The sequence below is a fragment of the Dasypus novemcinctus genome, chromosome 11 (genome assembly GCF_030445035.2).
Source record: "Dasypus novemcinctus isolate mDasNov1 chromosome 11, mDasNov1.1.hap2, whole genome shotgun sequence".
NCBI lineage: Eukaryota > Metazoa > Chordata > Mammalia > Cingulata > Dasypodidae > Dasypus > Dasypus novemcinctus.
Window position 1 is genome coordinate 109,104,170 of NC_080683.1, and position 26,004 is coordinate 109,130,173.

General features: G+C 38.1%; 1 protein-coding gene across 1 annotated transcript in view; it reads left to right on the plus strand.

Moving 5' to 3' along the window:
• Window positions 1-14,444, plus strand: part of TMEM200A (transmembrane protein 200A) — an 87,058-nt gene extending 72,614 nt beyond the window's left edge. Inside the window, exon 3 of the mRNA XM_004452949.3 lies at window positions 11,517-14,444. Coding sequence (XP_004453006.1) covers window positions 11,533-13,008 — 1,476 coding nt within the window. The 5' untranslated portion in view covers window positions 11,517-11,532 and the 3' untranslated portion in view covers window positions 13,009-14,444. The remainder of the gene's footprint in view (window positions 1-11,516) is intronic.
• The last annotated feature ends 11,560 nt before the right edge of the window (window positions 14,445-26,004 follow it).

Here is a 26,004-nt window from a genome sequence, read left to right on the forward strand (position 1 = left end):
TATACAGCTTGTAATTGGTTTAGGTTCATATTTTACCATTTGTCAGGCTGGCAGTTTTTGAAGGCATCACTAACAAAGGACATTTATAGATTTCCAAGTGCAACCTCAATTCCTACCATTTTCTGCATGCTCAGGATAGACTTGACCATAAAGCAACATTTTATGTTTAATGACTTGAGTATCATTCTGCATATTATTAAAAAAAAACAAAAACTTCTGTATTTCCCTTTAGCCTCAGTGTTCAGGTGCATCCAGAGCTCCACCAGATATTAAGAAATCATTCTGTCCAAGGCAGACCAACAAAGATCTCTTCAGTATACACATAAAATCAACTTAAAATATCTGCCCCAGAATTAACAATTTGCCAAGTTTTGCTTTTTATCACCCTTATGACATAATTTCTAGTCCACATAGTCCCAGTCCCTAAATTCCCCTTTATTTTCAGTGTTTTTTAACCAAATGTCCCAATGGAAACAGGATGGTACTTGGAGAATTGATCAGATTACTCATCCATTTGATACAATTGCCTCAAGTTAACTAAAACTGATGAGATGAAATGGATTATTTTTTCCTACCTTATTTATACTATTATTACTTTTATCACAAGTCTCCAGAATGAATTGGAAAACAAATGATACTTTATTCTTTATATCTATATCTTCAGCTGCCTCTCTCTTACATAAACTCAACTCTTCTTTGCAACTACCAGGTCATTAAAGTTTCTGCTATTAAAATACGGACTCCATTCAGATAGTTTTTGACTCTAAGTCCCAATATGAACTTACAGTCATAATTTTCTCTCCATATATAGTGAACCATCATTAATTATTTAATTTAATATATTAAATTTGCCTGGCTATATACTGAACAAAGAAGAGTTAATACTAGTCATTTATTGAGATCTTATAACTAACACTATAGTAAGCATATAATGTGTGTGTGTATATATATGTATTTATCATAATTTCATCCTTATAAGGACCTTATAATCATAGGCACAGATAATAGGACTAATACAGACCTTAGTCACCAGACTCTGAGTTACACATTGCTCCCATTATTTTCTTAGCTTCACAACTACCTTAAAGGTCCTGATACTATTCCCATTTTACAGATGAAAAAACTGAGGCTATAGGAGGTTCAGTCATTTGTTCAAATTTAACTATTAAGTGATACTTAGGGATTCAAACTCCCCAGGTAGTCTGCCTCCAGTACACTACATACTATTTATTAAATAAAGTTTTCACCGTTTTACAGATGGAGGAACTTGGGCTAAGAAGAATCAAAAGCAACTTGTCCAAGGTCATATGGCTATTCAGTGATAAGGCAAGAATATGAACCCTTGTATCTCTGTTCCAATGGATCCATGTCCAAAACCATTATGCTACATACTAAAAAATGTTTTCTATTCTATTCTCATTTGAAAAAATTTAATATTATTGAACTATTAGTCACCCATAGGAATTTTCTCTTTTAACTCTGGTAAAGGTATAGATTAAAATTCCTGTTCTAAAAGTTTAAAATGTTTCTACTGGGAAGAGAATCCTAAAACTGTCCTAGCTTGAACAGAAAACATTTCTATCTGTCACATTTGTGGATACCACCTGAGGTTTTTATATAATGTTTTTATTGGTTCCTGAAGGCATAGATTAAGTTTTACTTTCTTTGGGCAGATAATCTTGCATTTTGGTGAATTTTTAAGCCTAGGAATAAGAATAAATGTTAAAATATATGGGTACTATGGTATCAAATGTATATAAAATGATAGGCACACCTCAGCTGAGAAGATGAAGAAAATCATAGGGCAAGGATCCTTAAGAAACAATCAGAGACAAGGACAAATGAGTGTCTGTCTGCATGGCAAACTCCTACTGATCCCTGAAGCCTGCATTAACTGCCACCACTTTTTGGAAGCCTCCCCTTATTCCTCCAAATAGTATGGAAGAGCCTTCTCAGGTGCTCCCAGAACCATAGCAATTAGCTCATTTCATTTTAAGTGTTTACTTTGACTGCTATCCCACTGTACTCTGTACTCCTTGAAATCAGGGACTGGATTTTATTAATCTTGTGTCCCAACTTTTCAGCATGCATCAATCATGTTCAAACATTCATCAAATCAGTTCACAGTCAAAAGATACTTATTGAGCATTTATTACATTCCGGGTACTCTGCTAGCCACTGGATAGCATGAAAAAACAATAAAAAGAGGAGCATATAATGAAGAATGAACATTGGACCAGGCATCTGGAGAGAATTCCAATCTCAGTTTTTCTCCTGATCCAATCAATATTTGACCTTCAGCAACATTCTTGGTCCTTAGTTGGCTAAATGGAATGCCTGGATTCAAAGATTTCTACAGTCCTTCAACTCTGCAAATCTAATCATCATTATCCATAGATAAGTGTGTGAATGCTTCTAGGGCCGTGTGTCTGATGTGTAATGAGCTCTCACTGTGGTTAGCTAAGATCTCAGTGTGGTCAGGAGTACACCGAAGGGCACAGTAATAAAGTCAGTGAGTGTGTGAATACTAAAGATTGGTATGGATTAGCATCATGGGAAGTAAATTCCAGAAGGTGCTGAAGCTTGTGAAAAGGGTAAAAGGGCACAACAATAGCAAGACTTTAAAAATTACTGGGAAAGCTGGGAAGCAGACTTGGCCCAATGGATAGGGCATCTGCCTACCACATGGGAGGTCTGTGGTTCAAACCCCGGGCCTCCTTGACCCGTGTGGAGCTGGCCCATGTGCAGTACTGATGCGCGCAAGGAGTGCCCTGCCACGCAGGGGTGTCCCTGCCTAGGGGTGTCTCCCGTGTGGGGGTGTCCCCTGAGTAGGGGAACCCCACGCATAAGGAGTGCACCCTGTAAGGAGAGCCACCAGTGTGAAAGGAAGTGCAGCCTGCCCAAGAATGGCGCTGCACACACGGAGAGCTGACACAGCAATATGACGCAACAAGAAGAAACACAGGTTCCCGGTGCTGCTGATAAGGACAGAAGTGGTCACAGAAAAACACAGAGAATGGACACAGAGAGCAGACAGCTGGGGGCGGGGAGAGAAATAAAAAAAAAAATCTTAAAAAAAATTACTGGGAAAGCAAGAATAGGAGAGGATAAGTCTGAAGATTATGAAGACTGGTATAAAGTTAACACAGGATGCACACAGCAGGGATCTCAGTCAAGGTGAAAGACCTTTCAGCTGAAAGCGGTAGAATAAACAAGGTTCCAAGGAAAGAAGAGTCCCAGGTAGGCGGGACCTCAGTAACAGAGTGCTTGAAATAAGTGCGAGAGTCTACATCTTTTTTTGTAGGGAAACCGAGTTCCTGCTATCTGAGATGAATGGGTGAGGTGGCCAAGCCTGGGGATAACCCGGCAGAATCCTGGTTTCCACAGTGAGGAAGAAAGTGTATTTTGCAAACTTTAAGCTGGTAGTCCTGATGCCTGTGGTGAGCAAAATTGTGGCCGGTATGAGAACACCAGGAAAGGAGAGAATGATTAATATGTGGCCAAAAGGTAACCCACACCGATTTCTTTCTTTGTTTGCTCAACAGAAGAATAATATACGCCTGTTTTTCTTTTAGCTTGGCTTTTGACAAAATCCTGATATCTTTGGAGAATACGGAAACACTGCATGTGACTGACCCTCTAGTTGAGTTTATTTACAACTAGTTGGGTGGCTCCAGTGAAAAGAAAGTTGCTGCTCATTGTATTCTCCAGGCCAGGAAACAGTCTGAGCTCTGTACCTATTGCATCAGTCATCAGTGTTTAGTGATTAAATGAATGAATATCTAAACAAATGAGCAATGTCCCCCGAAGGAGATCTCTAGTGGAGTTCTATGGGGCTTTGCTTCTGTCTTCTTCAACTGTGTTTTGGTAATTTGGGTGAAGCTTTGGAAATCAAGTTTACAACATTTGCAGATGACCACAAACAAAAGGCACAGGAAGAAGACAGAGGCAGGATCCAAAGATACTGTGCTTGCTACACTAAAATGGTGTGTTCAAGTTAACAAAATGAAATTCACTCAGAGCTTGGAGGAAATAAGTCCTGGCCCTGACCTGCCAGTGGAGGGTAGAGCAGAAAGGAGGTGGGGGAGGCACGTGGGAGGGGGAGATGGAGGAGGCTAGGCTGTGCTGAGTCTGACCCGCCTTCTGCTAAGGGGCCTCGAGCAGGTGAGGGGTCTGTGGCTCACGCAGGATGGGCCTTCAACCTTTTCCACACCCCATGGCTTTTCTCAGGTGGTCAGTGTGATAGGAAATGAACATTGGCTGGCCCCTCGTCACGGTTTTAAAGCAGAACAGCATTCTGTAAAGGTCTCGTGTTATGCTAGAAACAGGAATCAAATTAGGAGAAACTTACAGGAATAGAGAACCTAAAGGGCCAGCAGATTTTGGAAGCCAGTCCCCATCCCAGGATCCTGTCAGAGCTAGGCTTGGGAACCACACAGACTGGATTCACCTCCTAGCTCATTCCTCTGGCTGTGGGACGTGGGGCAAGTTACCGGACATCTCTGAGCCTTGGCTTTTTCATCTGTAAGACAGAGCTCATAATTATCATACCCACCTCCCCTAGGATGGTTGTGAGAACAAATATATGTTCATATACATAAAGCACATGGAATAGTATCTGACCCATGAGTAGTATGTGTTACTTATTATTACTATTGTTATATTTGGAACTTGGAAAAATGTTATGATTTGTTACAATAAGGAGACTTTAGTTGACTGCCTCCTCCTCACCCCAAAATCCCACTGATAAAAAGTCTAGGATAGGGGAATGTATTAGTCAGCCAAAGGGGTACTGATGCAAAATACCAGAAATCTGTTGACTTTTATAAAGTGTATTTATTTGGGGTAGAAATTTACAGTTACCAGGCCATAAAGCGTAAGTGACTTCCCTCACCAAATTCTTTTGCCGCATGTTGGAGCAAGATGGTTGCCAACATCTGCCAGGGTTCAGGCTTCCTCTTACTCTTAAGGACCGGTGGTCCCAGCTTCTTCCAATTATCAGCTGTAGGATGGGATAAGTCTTGTCTTTCTCCCAGGGCTGGTTCCTCTCTGGGCTCAGCTGCTCTGCTCTCTCCACAAGGCCAGCTGTGAACTGTCAGGCAAACAGCTCGTCTCTCTTCGGGGCCTCTGCCATGCCTAATGGAGACTTCTCTCTTTCCTCACCTATCTGCTTCTCTGTATTTGCTTCCCAGGGCTCCAGCATTAAAACTTCAGCTTTCTTTTCTGCCATATCATTTTCTCTGTGAGTCCCTGCTCAACATCCTACAGACATGACCCAATCAAAGCTTTAATCATAATTTAATCAAGTGAGAGTGAAACCTCTGAGTCCAATACAATCTAAGGTACCCAGGGGAACAGACCAATTTACAATTCATAAATAATACCAAATTGCTACAGGGAAATATAGCTAAGCAAAACTGAAAAGGTAGGTCTAGGCTGGTTTTGAATCTATGGAAAACCTTAGAACAGGGGTTCTTAACTTTTGGTGCTCCACAGACCCCTTTGCCAGTCAGGTGAAAACCACAGACCCCTTACTAAGTCCACACTGTACTGTGTATTATTTAATAAGTATGTCACACTGCACCAACATGTCCCCACAAGAATAATGTTTTTTTTTTTAATTTAAATTAATGCTCATTGACCCTTGTTAAGAACCCTTGCTTTAGAACAAGTTGACCCTGCAGTTTGAAGATATGGAACCTGCAAATTCAGTCAGTCGAGTTTTATAGTTTGACTAGGTTTCTTATGACCAAACTGCCAGCAGTATCTTCAAGCTTTCCCCCAACATCAGTTCCTCATTACTGCTTTGATCTACTAATTGAGATTAATTTTCTAAAATAATGATAACAGTACTCCAATTCCATGATCACGAGATTAAATTCAGGCATTTAGGGATGACATTTGCTGCCTTCTGAAACCTGGCCCTCCCGTTGCCCTCTAGCTGTACCGCGTTTGCTTCCTTCAGTGCTGAGCTGTGTACCTGTTCTCAGCCTGCTTTCTTTCTCTTGACCATACCTGGAAGACTGCTCACTTGTTAAAGGGGTGTCTTCCACCTGAAGCTTGTTGGGAAAGTCCTTCCTGATTGTCATTCTCAAGTTATCTCATTTTGGTTTATGCAGGTATCTTAGCTCCTAGATGAAATTTTAAGGTCTTTGAAGCAGTGATTGAGTCTGCCTACCTTTGCTTTCCCCTTGGGATCTAGCTTGGATACCTGAGTCACAAGAGGGGCTCAGCCAGTGTAAAGCTGCCTTGAATTGAATTAAAGAGGACGTTGGCCCCAAAATGGCCAACCCACAGGCATCCTGGTGCCCTGCTGGTTGGTGTGATCCTCGGGGTCAGCCTGCTGCCAGGGGAGACTGGCAAAGAGGCTTAATGACCATTCCCCCACTACCACTCTTTATTGCTGAATTACTCTTGAAGCCTTTTCTTCTCTTATTTTCTGTAAATTTCACACTCTTAAGCAGCCCTCCCATTTTCTTCTTGTCTAGTTTCCTCCTTGCTTGCTCACATGGGAGCTCAGTTACCAGTTCTCTTTTCCACCTTCCTATCCTCATACATCTTTCTCAAAACAGTTTTCTCTTCCAGTCCCCTCACCCCTATCAGTCTCAGGAATAGAAAACAGCAGTGCTAGTAGAAAATGTTTCAAGAAGTGGGAGAGGAGGAAGAATCTGTAAGAAATGACACTTTACTGTGGTTGCTTTTTTAAAAATTATAATTTTTTTAGTTTTAAAGGAGCTTTAGATTACATAAATGTTACATAAAAAATATAAGGGATTCCCATATGCCCCACCCCCTCCCTCCCACACTTTCCCACCTTAACATCCTTCATTAGTGTGGTACATTGGTTACAATTGATGAATACATATTGAAGCATTGCTACTAAGAGTGAACTGTAGTTTACATTATAGTTTACACTCTATTCTGCACAATTTTGTAAGTTATTAAAAAAATACACAATGGCCTGTACCATCACTGTAATGTCATACAGGACAAATCCAATATCCCAAAAATGCCCCCATATTATACCTACTCTTCCCTCTCCCATCCCTGAGAACCTCTTTATATCAATATATAAATATATATATTGATTGCCTTTATATCAATGATAAGAGTTCTTTCATTGTTAGAATAATAATAAGCCTGTAGTAGAATAATAACAAGTCTACTTTAGTGCATTGTTTATTCCCCAATCTTAAGGATTTGGAAATTGGTGATGCCCACTCTGCTTCTAATTGAGAGGGAGCTTAGATTACTGTGGTTGCTTTTAAACCTAGAGAAAGGCACTTGCCCTTGTTTCTACTCTATTCAGAAGGATTTCAAACTATATCCTTATCCTGCCATATGGAAATAAGTGGGTTAGATAGCTGCTATCTAATCTGAGCATTTTATTCAAACATTGATTACTGTTTTTTTGGTACAATAAAACACTGACTGACACTAAACTTTGTTTGAAACAAGGTTTGGGTAAAGTTCTAAGCTGTAGTTTGTAAACTTTGATAAATTGCATAGTCTTAAATTACCAGGTACAATTAGTTTGTTTTTCCAAACTTAAATCATTTTAGTCCTAATTACAATTCCACCAAAGACTGGATTGACTCACCAGCTTGTTCCACCAGCTAAAATGGTAGATACTATCCACAGCCTTGTCATTTAAATATAATGGAGAATTCATAAATAGAATTTAAAGGAGACCTTGGTATTTTTTACAAAACAAGATTTGATGCCTTAAAGAAACCTCTCAGAAATTTGCCGAAGACCTTGTGAATCTTAAAATATTCTCTGTTCTCCTACAAGCCAGATTTGGCAGCTTGAGAACTATATCATTACAAAAAAGACAAATATTTTACCAACTCACAAAGGGTTGCTTTTTGTTTTGGTATTAATTTTGTTTTGTTCACATTTTAAACTAGAAAAGTTAGTTTAGTGTATTCTAGTCATTCAGCAAATTTCAGGAGATTTATCCCCTTATTCAACACCTTAGCAATTTTTTCTTGAAGATTGCCTATGTGCAAGGTACTATATTGAATATTTCTGATAATAAAAATGTGAATTAGACTTGATGTTTGCCAACAGAAGTGGAAGAAATAAGACATTATAATATGGAGAGTGCCTTAGATATCTTGCTAAAATGCTCTGAGGAATAAGCTGTTCCTGTGGGGCTTGATGATTCAATCCGAGAAGGTTTTATATAAAGGAGGTGGAATATGAGCTTTGATGACTAGCCAGGCGGGAGGATGTGAAGATGGAGGTCGTGAGGAGGACCTAGACTGGAGAAACCTTATTATCAAAGTCTCAGAAACGCAACAGGATGGAGTATGAATGGAAAGCAGGAACGCTGATCTGGTTTGAAAGGGGACAGTTAGAGATAAGCCTCAACCCAATGGGTCTTGAATCCCAGATTAAATTTTGATAGGTAATGGGGAATATTTTACCCATTATTCCACTCTTGAAACAATTCCAGAGCTGTGTTCAAGATCTTAATCTGGCATCCGTGGGTGAGCTTGATTGTAGAGACAGTGACAGTAATTGGAGTTTAGAAGACCAGTTAGACAATTATTATAATAGTCTAGGAGGAGAAATAAAGGCTGCACCAGGCTTAAAACAGTAGGGGTGGAATAGAGAGGCACCGTGCAGTGAAAGTTGCTAGGATCTAGAACCTGACTGGAAGATGAGAGGAAAAGAAAATGGAGGAGGAAAAGATGTCTCTGAAGAGGCAAGCCTGAGAACTGGCACCATTAAAAAGTGAGGCAAGTCAAGGAATAGGCCAGTGGAAGCGAGTTCAGTTCTGCAAGCAGAGCATGACTATAGGTATGTCTCCCAGTAGGAGGTGAAAATGTGAAAATGAAACTCAGGATTTGATTTGGAATATACTCGGGGCTCATTAGCATAAATGAAGTGGTGGGCAGTTTAGGAGTGGATATGGTACCAAGGGTGAGTGCAGGCGAGAAGACGGCCCCGGACAGGACTCGTGGGGGAAGTTACTTTTAGCTAGGGAAGGAAGAAAGCCAAATTTGGAAGAGTCGGCAAGGTCACGGAAGAGCCAGGAGGACTCAGAGTCATAAAGGACTGGAGAGGAGAGAGTTTCAAGAAAGGAAGGGATACATAATGTCTGTGGGAACAGAGTGGCAAGCAAGATGAGAACTGAGGAGAAATTAAATTTGCTAGTTAAGAGTTCACTGGTGACTCTCACCAGAGCGTCCTTCAATTCTGGAAGGCACTCACTTCATAAGTCAGGGTTGGTTTGTTTGAACCTACCAGGTGTTCTGGATATTTCCATTTCTTTAAAATAACACAAATGAAGGACCACACATGTGCGTGTGTGAGAGAGAGAGTCTTATGACCAGGTGACCGTTTTATAAAATAGGTGATGAAGTTGTTTAAGTGTATATACCTTGTGTTCACATTTCATTAATGACAGAAACACTAATCCAGTCACAAAAGGAAATCTCCAGACTTTTACAGTAATCGGGAAACAAAATTTCTACCAAAACTATACTGATTAAAAAGATATTCTTCTGCCCCATTCCCTCATATGAAGCAACATCATACATACACACAAACACAGAGGAGTGGAGGGGGGGAAGGACCACAAGTCTTTTTCTGAGAAAAAAAAAGTTTCAAAGGGAATAAAGGAAAAGTGTTTAAATTTATTTATAGCTTATTTTTGAGAGCCTCTTTAATTTTAGGATTTTGTGGTATAGAAACAGTGGGTGATGCATGCACATATTCCACTTTGTGAAATTATGTACCAGTTTGTACCCTACACGTTGCAACAGTCAAGAGTTTAGTTCATTCTGTAAGTGCTTACGCTGCACGCAACGTGCCTAGCAATATGTTAGGCCCCGGGGTAAAAGGATGATAAAACAGGCCATCCCCTCAAAGATTTTACAGCTTAGTTGGGGATGAGGGGTATGGGGAAGAAAGAGACAGACTGATGCCAAATGTCATAGAACGGGTGTCAGTAAAGGACAGTGTGAAGAACTGCCGTGAAATTACCTCTGAGCTGGGCAGAAGCTGAGTACGAGTGAAGCATTTGTAAAGAGGGAAGGAAGGGCAAAGCCTCGTGGGCTCACAAAGGGTCTGGCATGGAGCCCAGAAGGAGAAAGTTCAAAATGGAAGGAACATAAGGTTTGCAGATAGGACTTAGGGAAACAGGCAGGTGGAGCCACCTGAGCCCCTTGATCCCTACAGGTAGTTCAGATTTGTGCTGTCCAACATGTAGCCAGTAGCTACATATGGCCATTGAGCATTTGGACTATGGCCCATCTGAACTGAGATGTGCTGTAAGTGTAAAAGACACACCAGATTTCAAAGGCACTCTGACAAAATAAAATAATGTAAAATGTATCATGAATAATTTTATGTTGATTACAAGTTGATTATTTGGGACATACTGAATAAAATAAAATGTGTTAAAATTAATTTCACCTGTTTATTTTTACTTTTTAAAATGGTACTACTAAAAGACTCAGGATTATATATGTGGCTTGCATTTTTGGTTTGCATTATTTTTCTACTGGACCTCTCTGATTTAGATAGTTAATGTTTTTACTTCTGCACTTAAAAACAATGCTGCATTTCTGTTTGAAATATGAGGATGATTATTTTTAACTTACCATTAATTTCAGCTATGAAAAGCTGGATTATTTAGATCTTTTCACATAAAGTAAACACATTGATACTGAGCAAAAGGACAATTTCTCCATAACTAAGTTATCCATATAATAAATATACTAAACTAAGATTCTTTTTACTTTTGAATGTGAAAGGAAGGGCTAACTGGATAAGATACTGGGACATGTGCTCATGACTGTGAGAGAAAAACCCTCTACACCCATGTAATTCTGGAGTTGTCACTTCTTTATGTTTCAGAGTTGCCATATAAGACACTGCATTTTGGGAAATCTGAACAGTGCTTTTGTTTGGTTTAGAATAATCAGGGCTATCACTTTGAATCTAGAAGTAATCTTGTTAAAGAGTAACTATTTTTCACACATTGTGGTGCCTGATTGAGGAGGAGAAAGGAGAAATGAAATCTAATCTGACAAGTGGTTGTCAGTAGGAGTACTGAAAAATGTTGCCCAAATTGAGGTACTGTCTTTCTATTTATGGAATTTTACAAGTATAAAACACTTGACCATAATTATAAGTTCATTTAGAACTAAGTTATGTAACTTGATTTTTATTAGATATGTGTTTTTTATTTCTCTCTCTCTGTGTCTCTTTTAATTTAGGGCCATATTTAGAATTGCAAGGCCTATCTTAGAACTGTCCTCATGGAACAAATGTTAACTAGTTTCTCTTTCGGGCATCATGTTTATTTTACTAACATGTCACTGTGTGATTGATCTGGGGCCTGAGCTCCCTAAGGAAGCAGATTTTTGTCTCTTCTCTGATGTTTCACCAACTTCTAGAAAAATACCCAGTATATAGTACTGACCTGGTAAACAACTGTTGAATTGATGAGCAGACTCCGGGAACATATTTCGATCATCATCTTCTTTCCTTCTTTTCAGAATAAAAGACCAAGCTATGATAGCAACTGGTGGAGTGATAACTGGCCTGGCGGCCTTGAAAAGGCAGGACTCGGCCAGGTCCCAGCAGCATGTCGCCCTCAGCCCGGCGTCCGCGGCCCAGGAGAAGAGGCCGGCCCGGCGGCGGCCGCGGGCCGACGTGGTGGTCGTGCGGGGCAAAATCCGCCTTTATTCTCCGTCTGGCTTTTTCCTCATTTTAGGAGTGCTCATCTCAATTATAGGAATCGCAATGGCCGTTCTTGGATACTGGCCCCAAAAGGAGCATTTTATAGACGCCGAGACAACGTTGTCGACCAACGAGACGCAGGTGGTTCGAAACCAGGGCGGCGTGGTGGTTCGCTTCTTCGAGCGGCATTTACATTCCGACAAAATGAAAATGCTTGGTCCGTTCACGATGGGGATCGGGATTTTCATTTTCATCTGTGCGAATGCCATTCTTCATGAAAACCGTGACAAGGAAACCAAAGTCATACACATGAGGGATATCTACTCCACGGTCATAGACATCCACACCCTGAGGGTCAAGGAGCAAAAGCAGATGAACGGCCTCTGCGCCGGCCTGATGGCAGAGGCAGAAGTGAAGCAGAACGGGAGCGCCTGCGCCTCCAGACTGGCAGCCAACACCATCGCTCCTTTCTCAGGGTTCAGGAGCAGCTTTCGGATGGACAGCTCCGCTGAGGAGGATGAATTTACACCAAGTGAGAGTAAGAGCTGCGGGCACCTTATGCCCCCTCTGCTCTCTGACAGCTCCGTCTCTGTCTTTGGCCTCTATCCACCTCCTGCCAAGTCCCCTGATGAGAAGAACAGTGTCCCAAAGAAGTGTGAAACCAAGTCAATTGTGTCGTCCTCCATCAGTGCTTTCACACTGCCGGTGATTAAACTTAATAACTGTGTTATTGACGAGCCCAGTATAGACAACATCACCGAGGATGCTGAGACCCTCAAAAGCAGATCGAGGAACTTGTCCATGGATTCCCTTGTCGTCCCTTTGCCCAACACCACGGAATCCTTCCAGCCAGTCAGCACTGTGCTCCCAAGGAATAATTCCATCGGGGAGTCTCTGTCGAGTCAGTACAAGTCCTCCGTGGCCCTTGGACCTGGCGCTGGGCAGTTCTTATCTCCTGGGGCTGCTAGAAGACAGTTTGGGTCCAACACATCCTTGCATTTGCTCTCCTCACACTCGAAATCCCTAGACTTAGACCGGGGTCCTTCCACCCTGACTGTTCAGGCGGAACAACGGAAGCATCCAAGTTGGCCTCGGTTGGATCGAAGCAACAGCAAAGGCTATATGAAACTAGAGAACAAAGAGGACCCCATGGACAGGTTGCTTGTGCCCCAAGCTGCAATCAAGAAAGACTTTACCAATAAGGAGAAACTTCTTATGATTTCAAGATCTCACAATAATTTGAGTTTCGAACACGATGAGTTTTTGAGTAACAACCTCAAGAGGGGAACTTCTGAAACAAGGTTTTAATGTTAAAAAAATATGTATCATTTTAGAAGGCTCTATATTTTCCAACTATTTTCACAGGCGTTTTCTTTGTTCAAGCATTGATTGTCAGCCTTTTCAATGAAATGGTTTGTAGTGTATTAGACTTGGCTGCTTGAGTCTATAATGGAGATGGCTGTATGTTAGGGTTATTTAAAACTATATTATCACATCTGACTTTATTTTTCCATTCTTTTCAAAGCATGATCTCTTTTATTAAGATGAGTACAAAAAGTTTGCCTCCAAATTAAAGCTCATTTTTTTCTACCATGTTCAGTTCTTTCATTGATTATCACATTCATAGAATGAAGGAAACAGTGTAAAAAAGGTAGGGTACCAAAGTGTGGACTAGAAGTACCAAATTCAGGCCTAAGATCAATATATATTTGTAAATGGGTGTGAGTTTTCAGATCCTAGGGTGTGATTTTTCTGAAAAATTGTTTTATGTAGGATTTGTTAAATTATATAAAAGGAAAATGTCTAATTTCTGTGTGAGCAGAATAATATGAATTAATTTACCCTCAGCTCTAAGTAGTATATTTTTCAATATCATTTCTGTTTCAGTGATGTTTTTTCAACCATGTATTTAAGAGCCATGGCTAATAATGCCAGATATTCTTAGGGATAAAAATCTAAATGCTATTAGCTATAACCCTAGATTTTCAGAATGAAAATTTCTTTGCAAACTGACTTGAAAAATGAAAAGCCTGTATAGACTTAAGAAATCTAATTATCTTGAAATAATTATATACACAAAGAAAATGTTTGCTTTCTAATAATGAAAACTAGTTAATGCTGACTAGTCTCAGTATCTTTTTCTAGCCATCTTTATGATCATCTAATACTCACTCATTCCCATTTCCTTTTTCCCCCCAATATTTTTTAGTTATACCTATAGGGAAAATAATTAGCTAAGCTTGACATTTCTTTTTATCTAGGCATATCATTGGCTTGGTGTTTCAAGAAAATTTAATCTTTGTTAATTGCCTTGAAATTCACCTTGTGCTGGAAAGCCTTACAATAACTCCAAAGACTTTCTTATGATGCAGTTAACTTTTAGGATTGTGGTTCACAGTGAAAATCACAAATACTAAAATGGTTTCCATCAGAAAGTTTTCATGTTTTCCTTTAAGGTAACCTATAATCTTAAGAATTGTTTAATGAAATACTCAGGAAATTTTACAAGTTTTTCCCCCTGTTGTCAAAACATTTTCAAATATCTATTGCAGTTGTTGTGAAATAGGAGAAGGAAGATATATTTATATGTGTAACTGCCTACAATTCTACCTTGTATTTGCATTATAAACTTCACTGAATTGAGGCACAGTGGTACTTGTTAGAACATCTAGCCTGTGTATTGTTATAGTGTGGGCTCAATATTTTACTACGAAACATTTAATAAAATTCTGTTCTTAATAGAAGTTTGTGTCATTTTACATTTGCTACTTTTTAAAATAAAAGTAAATCTGTGTTTAAAGTACTGTTTTCCAAAGTTTAAGATACATTCCCCTGCCTTCCTCCATTCCCTAGTTCAGGCCCTGCATGTTTTGACTTTTTCATTTTGCCTCAGTTAGGTTAAAGAGATAGGTCCACCTGTTATTGAATTAGGCTGTAATCATATTGTGTTGTCTTTGGTCATTTTCCTCAAAATTTCATTGACTCTCACAAAAATAACAAGATACAATATCCAGCACATAGTGACACTTCCAGATTTGAAAATGATACCTCTTAACACTACAGATACAACAAATGACTAAAGCCCTGTAATTTGTCCAGTTGAACCCTAAAAGAGTTCCACCAAGTTGGAGAAGATTAAGCAGCATGGAGCTTGGAGAGTATAAATAACTTGGAACTCAAAAGACATGTTCCTCTCTCAACCTTCTCTCCACCAAACACCTGATTATTTTTTTATACCAAACAAATCAACTTTATTAAATAATTCTCTCATTTTAAATTAATCAAAACATGTTGTACTAATTAAAACTTGAAATAAGTATGAGATATCTAATGTTCCATATTGATTTGATATAATTACAAAGCAGTGAAACCTGGCATGTTAGTTAGACTGTATTTTGTATAATTCCTCCTGGCTATTAAAAAATATGGAAAACTATTGATATACTCCATTTCTTCCTCTAGGAAACCCCAAGAGTGTGAACCTTGAGATGTGCCCTTGAGAAGCGGGAGCGAAGAGTTAAGTACTCTTGGCTTAGAGTGGATAAGAAGAACACAATCTGTTTCCAGTGGCTTTGCCACCGCAGCTGTGTAGCCTTGAGCAAATCACTTAATCTCTCCATTTAAATTCATTCAATTTCAAGTAATTTCTTAATTTCAAGACCTTGGATTCCTCACCTGTGAAGTGCAATGAGTAAGAATATAAAATATAAAATCTTTTCCAATTCTAAAGGTTAGAGTTCTTTGTACTATAGTGGGTTGACTAGTGTCCCCTAAAATTCATGTCAACCTGGAATTTCAGGGTGACCTCATTTGGAAATAGGGTCTTTTCAAATGTAATTAGTTAAGGGTCAAAAAGATTATATCATCCTGTATTTATGATGGACCCTAAATCCAATGACCAGTTGTTTTAGTTTTCTAGACTGCTCCAGCAAATACCATTGAATGGGCTGCCATAAAAAATTATTAGCTTACAGTTTTGAGGCCAAAAAATCGCTCCAAATCAAGGCATCATCAAGTTGATGCTTTCTTCATGAAGTCCAGCTGCTGATGATCATTTATCACATGGCAAGACACATGGCAGTGTGTGCTGGTCTCTCACTCCTCTTTTGTGTTTTGTTGGTTTCAGCTTTTTGCATCTGCGGCTTTCTTTCTCTCTGTATTCATTCCATTATGAAGGACCCCAGTAATAGGATTAAGACCCATCCTGAATGAGGTGGGTCGCACCTTAACTAAAGTAGCCTCATCAGAAGGTCTGACTTACAATGGATTTACACCCACAGGAACGGATTAGGTTTAAGAACATGCTTTTCTGGGGTTCATATAGCTGGGGTACATACAACCATACTCCACCCTCTGGGCCCCAAAAAGACATGTTCATTCTACCTGGAAAATACATTGATTCCATCACAATATCCCAAAAGCCTTACTTAAGTCAACTTTAGTAACAATACTATTACAAAGTCTTATCAAAATCTACGGGTGCAATACCCCTCATCTGTGGACCTGTGAAACCTAGAAAACAATTCTGAAACCCTGCAGGGAATATTCCATTAGATTCCAAGGCCAAAGAATCAGCTATGGAACAATATTTTGTCCTCTGGGCCTAATGGAGTGAGAACTCTACCCTTTCCAAGTGCTTGCACAGTGATGATGCCTTCCTTGAACACTGCGATGAAGGCTCCACTCTCTTAAAGCAACCATGGGAGACTAATCCATCCCACAATCTAGAGGGGCTTTTAACCATCAACTTTCAATCCCCTCCAGCACTGAAAATCTTAACATTAAGTGTAATAATTTAAATAAAAGTGGTGCAACTCCTTTGAAGCAGGAAATATTGCTCTTTAATGGATAATTTTTAAAAAATATAAAACCCATTCTTTTAAGAGAAGTCATCAATTTTAAAAGGTCTAAGCCCAAATTAGTGATTCCATCTATTTAATTATAGAATAAACAATGGTAATATAAGATGGAAAAACATTTAGCAAATTTACATAAAAATGAATCAAATACTAGCATTTAACAATTTACTAGATGAAAATAAATTTTGAGTCGCTTGGTTTAGCAATTCAAATTTAACTTTTGAATTTACTACAGAAACACATCATGGACAACTAAGAAAAAAATAAGTAAGATAATTTTTTAAAAAATCTATCAATTTACCAAACACTTTAATAGTATTTTAAATATTGGACACTTGACCTTCCGCTGACATATATACACCTGATCCAAGACCTCTGTCTTAATTTCCCATCTGCTATCACAAATATCACAACATGAGTAGGCTTAACCAATATGAATTTATTGGCTCATGGTTTTGATTCCAGGAGAAGTCCAAAATTAAGGCATCAGCAAAGTGATGCTTTCTCCTTGAAGACTGTGACATTCTGGGGCTGGCTGCTGGAGCTCCTTGGGTGCTTGGCTCTTCTGTCACATGGCAATGCACGAGTTCTGTTGACTTCCAGCTTCTGGATCTTCCAAGTGGCGTTGTCTTCTTAAAGGCTTCAGTTTAGGATTAAGGCTCAACTTCATTCAGTTCAGCTACACCTTAACTAAAAATAACATCTTCCAAAGATCTTATTTTCAATGGAGTCATAACCACAGAAATGGATTAAGATTAAGAACATTTTTTTCTGGGGTGCATAATTCAACCTAACACAACCTTAATCACCTGTTCACCAGGCAGGAATTGTAAGAATAGTCATAAATGGATTATCCTGCCCTCTTACTTTTAGTGAATTGCCTGCCTCTCTTCCCTCATCCTATATGTAATCACTGAGACTTTCTATCAATAAGAGGGTCTATAATCTTGATATTGGATCATATCCCATTTGATGATCTGAATAAAACAGATGAAATTCAATTGGTTTCTCTATATACACTGTTTCTCCCAAGATGAAGAGACAAGAGAAAAAAGGCCCACTTCAGTGAAGTGCCTTTTACTGAATGGTTGATGTTGTCTCAGCATGGTAATTTAAAAATCTGGCCTGCCCAAGAATAGGGCTCTTTAATTGACAAAATTAGTCACTCAACACTTGTATGCCAACAGGCCAATTCTTTTTCTTAAAACATATCTTTGGTAAACTTACTTTTATAAATCCTCCTTTACTGGCAGTGTATGAGAAGAGAAATTAAGTATTAATAATAAAGGAGATACAGGAAACCTCTACACATAGAATCTTGTCATTCTGCTCCAGTCAACGTGGTTTTCAGGAAAAAGGCACAATGTGTAATCTTAAACTTGGTGTATTATTTTCCTATTAATTCCCTTTAGAACAGATTGGTCCATTAGTTGTTTTATTATAGAAATGATTGAAAATAATTGCCTTTATTTTTATCTTCTCCCTTACTAATTCACTATTTAATAGTTTGAGATTTCTAAAAATTTTCTAGTACTTCCTCACCACCAAATAGTATTTATTGTATCCCCAGGAACATGTGTACTCTGTAAATTAAATTTAGAGCTCATTTCCAGCTCAGTTATTTATAATCTAGGCCAGACCTCAATATCTGAGCTACAAAAAATAGAATTGCATGCTAATAGAAATATCAAAATCAAGAATTTGGGAGCAGTAAAGACATTCAATGTGATGTCCAGAGACAGCAGAATCCAGACCTGAATTCCCAGTATTTCTGTCCATTAGACTCAAATCAGACTTAAAATAAGTTTTTTTCCCAAAATAAGTTCAAAATGTGGTGATTTGATTTTGGTTTTCTTAGAACTGGTAAAGAGAGAAATAACTTTAACTTCAGACAGAAAATTCAGTATTAAAATTTTCAAGATGATTTGGAAATGTGTGGGTGTGGACGCATTGTGGTGAGGTTGGCATTAGAGAAGGCACAGAACTTGGAATAGAAATTTCCATCCTTACTTCATACATCAGTTTCTTGTGTTTAAATACATTAACCGCAAAATTCTTCCATGAAATTATGCCCTTATGCCCTCTTAAACCATTATACTATCTTTTAACAAAATCTACTGAATTAAATTAGACATTAGCATTAACATTCAAGTAGAAAGAAGGCAGGAAGGCAAGAGGGGAGGAAAGAAGGAGAGTGAGTTTTGGAGGAAAGAGAGAAGAGGGAATGCCATGTTTTTCCTGCTTATTAAAAACCTATGCACAGTAAAAGGCTCTCTTATTTTTCTTTATTTTGGAATAAAATCAAGCTCATAACTTTTAATCACCAAATTGGTAAAAAAGATCCTTAGTTGATTTTGAAATACATTTTAGTAGACATTAGCAGTCTTTATGATCCAGCTCATTTGAGTCAGACATCCTAAGGGTTAGTGAATTAATCATTAATTTGATGTTGGCAACTAAAGAGTCATCATAGCTCAAAGCTATTCAGAGAGTGTTTTTTTTAATGCAATCGCTTTTTTTTTGCACTCAGATACTTTCTGTGTTCATTAAGTATGCATATTTTCCCTAAAGCACTTCCAGATTCCAAATGTGTTGCCTTCTGTTATCGTTTATAATGTTAATAATCTGTGAAGTCAAATGAACTTTCCAGCCAGTTAGTTGAAGAGATAAGGAAATACATCTCAAAAGACTCTTGCATTTTAGAAGTTCATTATTATAGTCTATTACCATTTCAGGGCCTTCAAAAGGTCAAATAAAAATCTGTATAAAATATATGAAAAACATTTAGAAACTGGATCATATGCAATGTAGGATATAATTATGTATCTTACCATACAGCATGCTCTTGATCATTTAACAATGAAAAAATTCTTTTGTGAAGTAATCTAAGTGAAATATATTATTTTTGGCATGTGAACACTGCATTGTGTTTTATATTGACTAACAAGATGTTTGATAACCACTAAAGTAAATTAAATGCACGGCATTCTTTTCTTACTCTAGAGATCCCCTGGCAATGACTTACAATAAAAAATTCTGATGGAAAATTATTGTATATCGATAAAATTACACCAAAATGGCCTATTTATAAAAATATAGTCTGGTCTCAAATATTTAAATTTTAGTATTTAATTTGTGGGTGAGTCAAGGCCTTCTCTTTCAACGTCTTTTACCTTATTTATTTACATACTTAATTATATGAATATTTTTATTAACCCAATTTTACAGCTATGTCTTTTTCTTGGTATGTTAAAGGACCATTCTGCAACATGTGGTAACAATGATCATGGGCTGGCAGTAAAAGAAAAAAGGAGAATATGTGAAAAGGAACGATGTGAGGGTACTCTAAATATTATCATTTGTATGTGCTATTTTCATTCTCCCATTCCCATTGTCATCGTCAACCAAGAGTTGATTCATTGATCCAGTTAGAGGTTTCTACTAATCTCACAATCCAGGTATGTCACTTAATTCTTTTTTTTTTTTCTTTTACTCATTATTTTATTAACACCCACACTTTCTTAAGGTACTAATTTTTTTTAACAAATCAATTGATACACATTATTAGTAATAAAGCAAAAATCCATCCAAAATGTGCAATCAATGGTATATGGTATAATCACATAGATGTGCATTCATCACTTCAATCATTATTAGAGCATTTTCATTATTCCAATAATAACAATAGTAGTAAACAAAAAACAGATAATCAAACAAACAAAAAAAACTCACCACCACTCATACTTTTTATGCTTCCCCTGCTGTACATAGCTGTTATTCTGTTTCCATCTCTATAGTATATTTATATTTTGAAAACACAGTCTTATATGTGCAATATGATCCATTTTCATATTTCACATGAGGTTAAACTGTTATACAGTCCCATTTACAATTTTAGCTTTCCTTCTATTAATAGTAATATACATGATCTTAGACTTTTCCTTTCAACCATTGCCATACCCATATAATTGCTCTGCTAGTTACAAATACTATATGCTTTCAACATTTCTATTCATTTCCAAAGATTTACAAACCATCTTTTTCACCAATTCTGTACAGATTAACCCTCAGTTTTCCATTCTTTACCCTCATTCTATTTTCTGGTGACTTGTGTTCTAATTATTAAACTCCACACTTTACACAATATATTTAGTTCATAATAGTGCAATCATAAAGGATTTGTCCTTTTGTGTCTGGCTTGCTTTACTAAATTTAATGTCCTCAAGCTTCATCCATGTTGTCATATGCTTCACAACTTTATTTCTTCTTACAGCTGCATAATATTCCATCATATGTATGCAACACAATTTATTTATCAGTTGACAGAGACCGGGGTTGTTTCCATCTTTTGGCAATTGTGAATAATGCCACTATGAACATCTGTGTACAGATGTCTGTTTGTGTCACTACTCTCAGTTTCTGGGTATATATCTGGTAATGGTATTGCCAGGTCACATTGCAAATCTATATTCAACTTCCCTAGGAACTGCCAAACAGTCCACAGTGGCTGTACCATTGTCCTTCCCACCAACAGTGAATAAGTGGTCCTATATGTCCACATTCTCTCCGACACTTATAGTTGTTTGTTTGTTTTGTCTTTTTAATAGTGGCCATTCCAATAGGTGTGAAATGATATCTCCTTATAGTTTAAATTTGCATTCCCCTAATCATTAGTGTTGTTGAACATTTTTTCATGTACTCTTTTGCCATTTGTATTTCTTCTTTGGACAATTGTCTTTTCAAGTCTTTTGACCATTTGTTCATCAGGGAGTTTGTTTTTTTATTGTTGAGCTGTAATTTTTTTTATATATCACGGATATTAAACCCTTATCAGTTATGTGATTTTCAAATATTTTCTCCCATTGAGTTGACTGCCTTTTTAACCTTTTGACAAAGTCTTATGAGGGGTAAACTGTTTAATTTGAGGTGATCCCATTTATCTATTTTTTCCTTTTGTTGCTCGTGCTTTGGGTATAAGGTTTAAGAAACTACCACCTACCACAAGATCTTGAAGATGTTTTCCTACATTTTCTAAGAGGAGTGTTATGGTTGTTGCTTTTATATTTAGGTCCTTGATCCATTTTGAGTTAATTTTTGTATAAGGTGTGAGATTGGGGTCCACTTTCTTTTGGGTATGGCTGTCCAGTTCTCCCAGCACCATTTGTTGAATAGACTGTTCAGACCCAACTGAAAGTGCTTGATAACCTTGTCAAAAATAACTTGACCATAGACGTGAGGGTCTGTTTCTGAGTTCTCGATTTGGTTCCATTGGTCAATATGCCTATCTATTTGCCAGTACCATCCATTTTTGCCACTGTTGCTAAGTAATATGCTTTAAAGTCAAGAAGTAAGAATCCTTCAACATTGTTCTTCTTTTTTGAGACATTCTTGGCTATTCAGAACCTTTACCCTTCCAAATATATTTAATAATTGGGTTTTCCATTACTGCAAAAAAAGCTATTGGGATTTTTATTGGGATTGCATTGAATTTGTAAACCAGTTTGGGTAGAATTGACATCTTAATGATATTATTCTTCCAGTGTATGAACACAAATGTTCTTCCATTTATTTAAGTATCTTTTAGCTAGCTGTAGGTTTTTCATAAATGTATTTTACCATATTGAGACAGCTTCCTTTTATTCCTATCTTTTGGAGTGCTTTTATCAAGAAAGGATGCCTTTTCTGCATCGAGAGGATGATGTGATTTTCTTCTTCAATTTATTAATGTGGTTTATTATGCTAATTGATTTTCTTGTGTTGAACAACTGCATACCTGGGGAAAAAACCCACTTAATGTGCTTTTGGATTCAATTTGCAAGTATTTTCTTGAGGATTTTTGCATCTATATTCATTAGTAAATATTGGTCTGTGATCCTTTTTGCATAGTATTTTTATATGGTTTTTTTATTAGGGCACTGTTGATTCATAGAATGAGTTTGGTAGCACTCTTTCCTGTTCAATTTTTTGGAAGCGCTTGAGCATGATTGGTATAGATCATTTTAGAATGATTGATAGAATTCATCTGTGAAGCCATCTTGTCCTGGGCTTTTCATCTTTGGGAGTTTTTTGTGTTGTTGTTTTTTTAAATGTATTTTTTATTTTTTAAAAAGATACTAAAATTACACAAAATGTTACTCAAAAAAATATAAGGGCTTCCCATATGCCCCAGTCCCCACATCTCCTGCCCTTCCCCACATTACTGACTTTTTTCATTAGTGTAGTACATTCATTGCAACTGATGAACACATTTGGAGCATTGCCACTAAGCATGGATTATAGTTTACATTGTAGTTTACACTCTCTCCCACTCAATTCTGTAGCTTATGGCAGGATATATCATGGCCTATATCTGTCATTGCAATATCATTCAGGACAATTCCAAAAATGCCCTCATATTATACCTCTTCTTCTCTCTCCCTGACTTCAGACCTTTAGTGGCCACTGTCTCCTCATCAATGATATAATTTCTTCCATTGCTAGAATCACAATAAGTCTATAGTAGAATACCAATAAATCCACTCTGGCCCATATTTTATTCCTCAATCCTGAGGATTCTGGGATAGCAATGCCCACTCCACCTCTAATTGAGAGGAGGCCTCAATCCTATATGGCTGATGGATGATTCTCTTGCTTGCAGTTTGTAGACTCTTATGGTTCCTTGGTATGGTGGTTGTCCATTCTCACCTCCTTGTTAGTTGTCCTGGCTGAGCCCAATGAACTGGAGAGTAGGTGTTGCAACTCTGCTAAGGCTCAGGGCCCAGCTGACACATGGACAGCCCTAAGATTCAAGTCTCTTGGATGTACACCTACCAACTCCACCACCAACTATAGGTTCAAATAGAAGGGACAGAAGAGGCACACAGGGAGAAGTCACATCTGAGTCCAACTCTGTCACACTCGGGAGCACAAACTCTGAAGTAGGGCCCATTGGTGAGGCACAACACTCCATAGCTATCTGCCATGACTCTAGGACCTGGGTGTCTCCAGAGCCCTCAGGAAACCCACTATTTGGGTAGTATGTGCTTTGGCAGTCTATGAGATCCTGCTGAGATGTGCATAAGCATTACCTCTGGTTTGACCTCCCAACTCACTTTGAAGTCTCTTAGACATATAAATTCATTTGTCTTTACCTTTTCCTCCTTTTATTCAAGGTCTTTTTCCAGTTGCATTGCTCATTGGTGTTTGGTAGTAATCACTCAGTGCCAGGGAGGCTCATCCCTGGGAGTCATGTCCCATGCTGGGGGAAAGGTAATACATTTATATGCTGAGTTAGGCTTAGAGAGAGGGCACATTTGAGCAACACTGAGGCTCCCAGTAGGTAACTCTTAGGTACCTACTGCACTAGACTAAGTTGCAATTTCGAGAGCAAAGGCTCATAAGCATAATTGTCAATCTCAAGGTCCTGGCTATGGACCATCCCTCTTCACTAGTCATTGCCCTGCACTTGGGGGATTGTTGCTGTTCCATTAGAAATTGTGGCAGAGCTCCCTAGGATGGGAATATTATTTCAGATATTATATGAATCTCCACCCACTGTAACAATGCCCCATGAACATTTGAATATATTTATGTACCTTATATGTATGCCCAGATGAACTTCCTCCCATGTATCACCCATCACTCACACCCCACACCAATGATTCTCCCCTGTCACAGTTGTAATCCTACCGTGGTCCAAAATGTCTTCAAAAATGAAGCCAAGAATATTGCCAAATGCAATTAATAGGAAAATGAAATAATAATAATATGTTTAAACATAAGAAATAAAATACATAATAATTTAGAAAAACTAAAACTAAAATAAAATAAAAAGATTGGGATATTAAAAAAATAATGAAAAATATTTAAAGTTTTTTTTTGCATTTTGCCTTTCTTTGCTGTAATATCGGTTGTCCTATTTGTACACTGACGTTTTCTTCCACATCTTCCCTAATGTCTTAATTTTTTAAAATTTTGTCTTGAAAGAAGTTTTAGGTCACAGTAAAGTCACATACAGAACCCAGGGGACTCCCATATACCCAACATCCTCCCCCTTTTCCCCTGTCCTGTCTCAATAACCTTTTTATATGCAGATGATACATTTGTTACAACTGATGTCAAATATTGAAACATAGCAACTAACCATGGTCAGTGGTTTACGTTGTGATCTACACTCTAGACTTTACACTTTTATAAATTTTTAATGAAATTTAACATGGCATGTATCCATCATTACAAGATCATGCAGAACCCTTCCATTGCCCCCTAAATGCCCCCTCTTCCATCTACTCTGTTCCTCCCTCCCCTCTCTCAGGGCCCATGGTGACCAAAAGGCTTCACTCCTTGAAGGACAAGATTCATAGTTACTGGTAACAATGCTGAACGCTTGACACACTGGTCTGGTCTCCCATATTAGGAACCACCCATACTCTTGAGAGACACCCATCTGTCTGTTTGAGAATATATCTGACCTACCCAGGATGGGAGTCCCAACTCCTTCCTGCTCATTATGTGGCTCTCCACCCACTGATACAACACACTATGTTTTATCAAAATGATCACTTGCATATTCTCTAGAAGACTGCCCAAGGTGTGCTCTGTCCCAAGTGCCCCCCCAACACCCTAAACCAGTAACACTTCCTTGTCATATTGTCAAAAGAACTTTCCTAACATTGTAGTTTCAACCACATAGCTGACAAACCCCAGTATTCACCTGCTCCCTCCCCCAAACCTACCCCAGTTCCATGGACCGTCCAACCCACCCTCCCCACCTTACCCCCCTGTCACAGTTGCACCACCTAACCCAATACTGTCACTACACCCCTGTTATATCCCTTCACTGGACAGCTACTCACTTCCACCTTATCATAGATCTCACCCAAATGGGCATTGGTTCACAACCTTCTTCTCCCTTTCTATTACTTGTAAACCTATCTTCCAGACTCTATGTCTCTGAGTTGGCTCAATTTGTTTAATTCATATCAAAGAGGTCATGTAATATTTGTCCCTCAATGCATGACTTGCTTTACTCAACATAAAGTCCTCAAGATTCATCCATGTTATCCTGAGTGTTCGTTCTGTATTCCTTCTTACAGTTGAGTAATATTCCATTGTATGTATATACCACATTTTGTTTATCCATTCATCTGTTGATGGGAATTTGTGTTGATGTGCTGTTGAATATGATTAGTAAGTATTTTGTTGAGGATTTTGACATCTATGTTTATTATAGAGAATGGACTGTAATTTTCCTTTCTTGTGGCATCTTTGTTTGGCTTTGGTATTAGGTGTAATGTTGGTCTCATTGAATGAGTTATGCAATTTTCCTCCTACTTTTATTTTTTGGAAGAGTTTAAACAGGATTGATGTTACTTCTTTCCAGAATGTTTGGTAGAATTCACCTGTGAAATTGTCTGGTCCTGGACTCTTCTTAGTTGAGAGTTTTTTGATGACTAATTCAATTTCA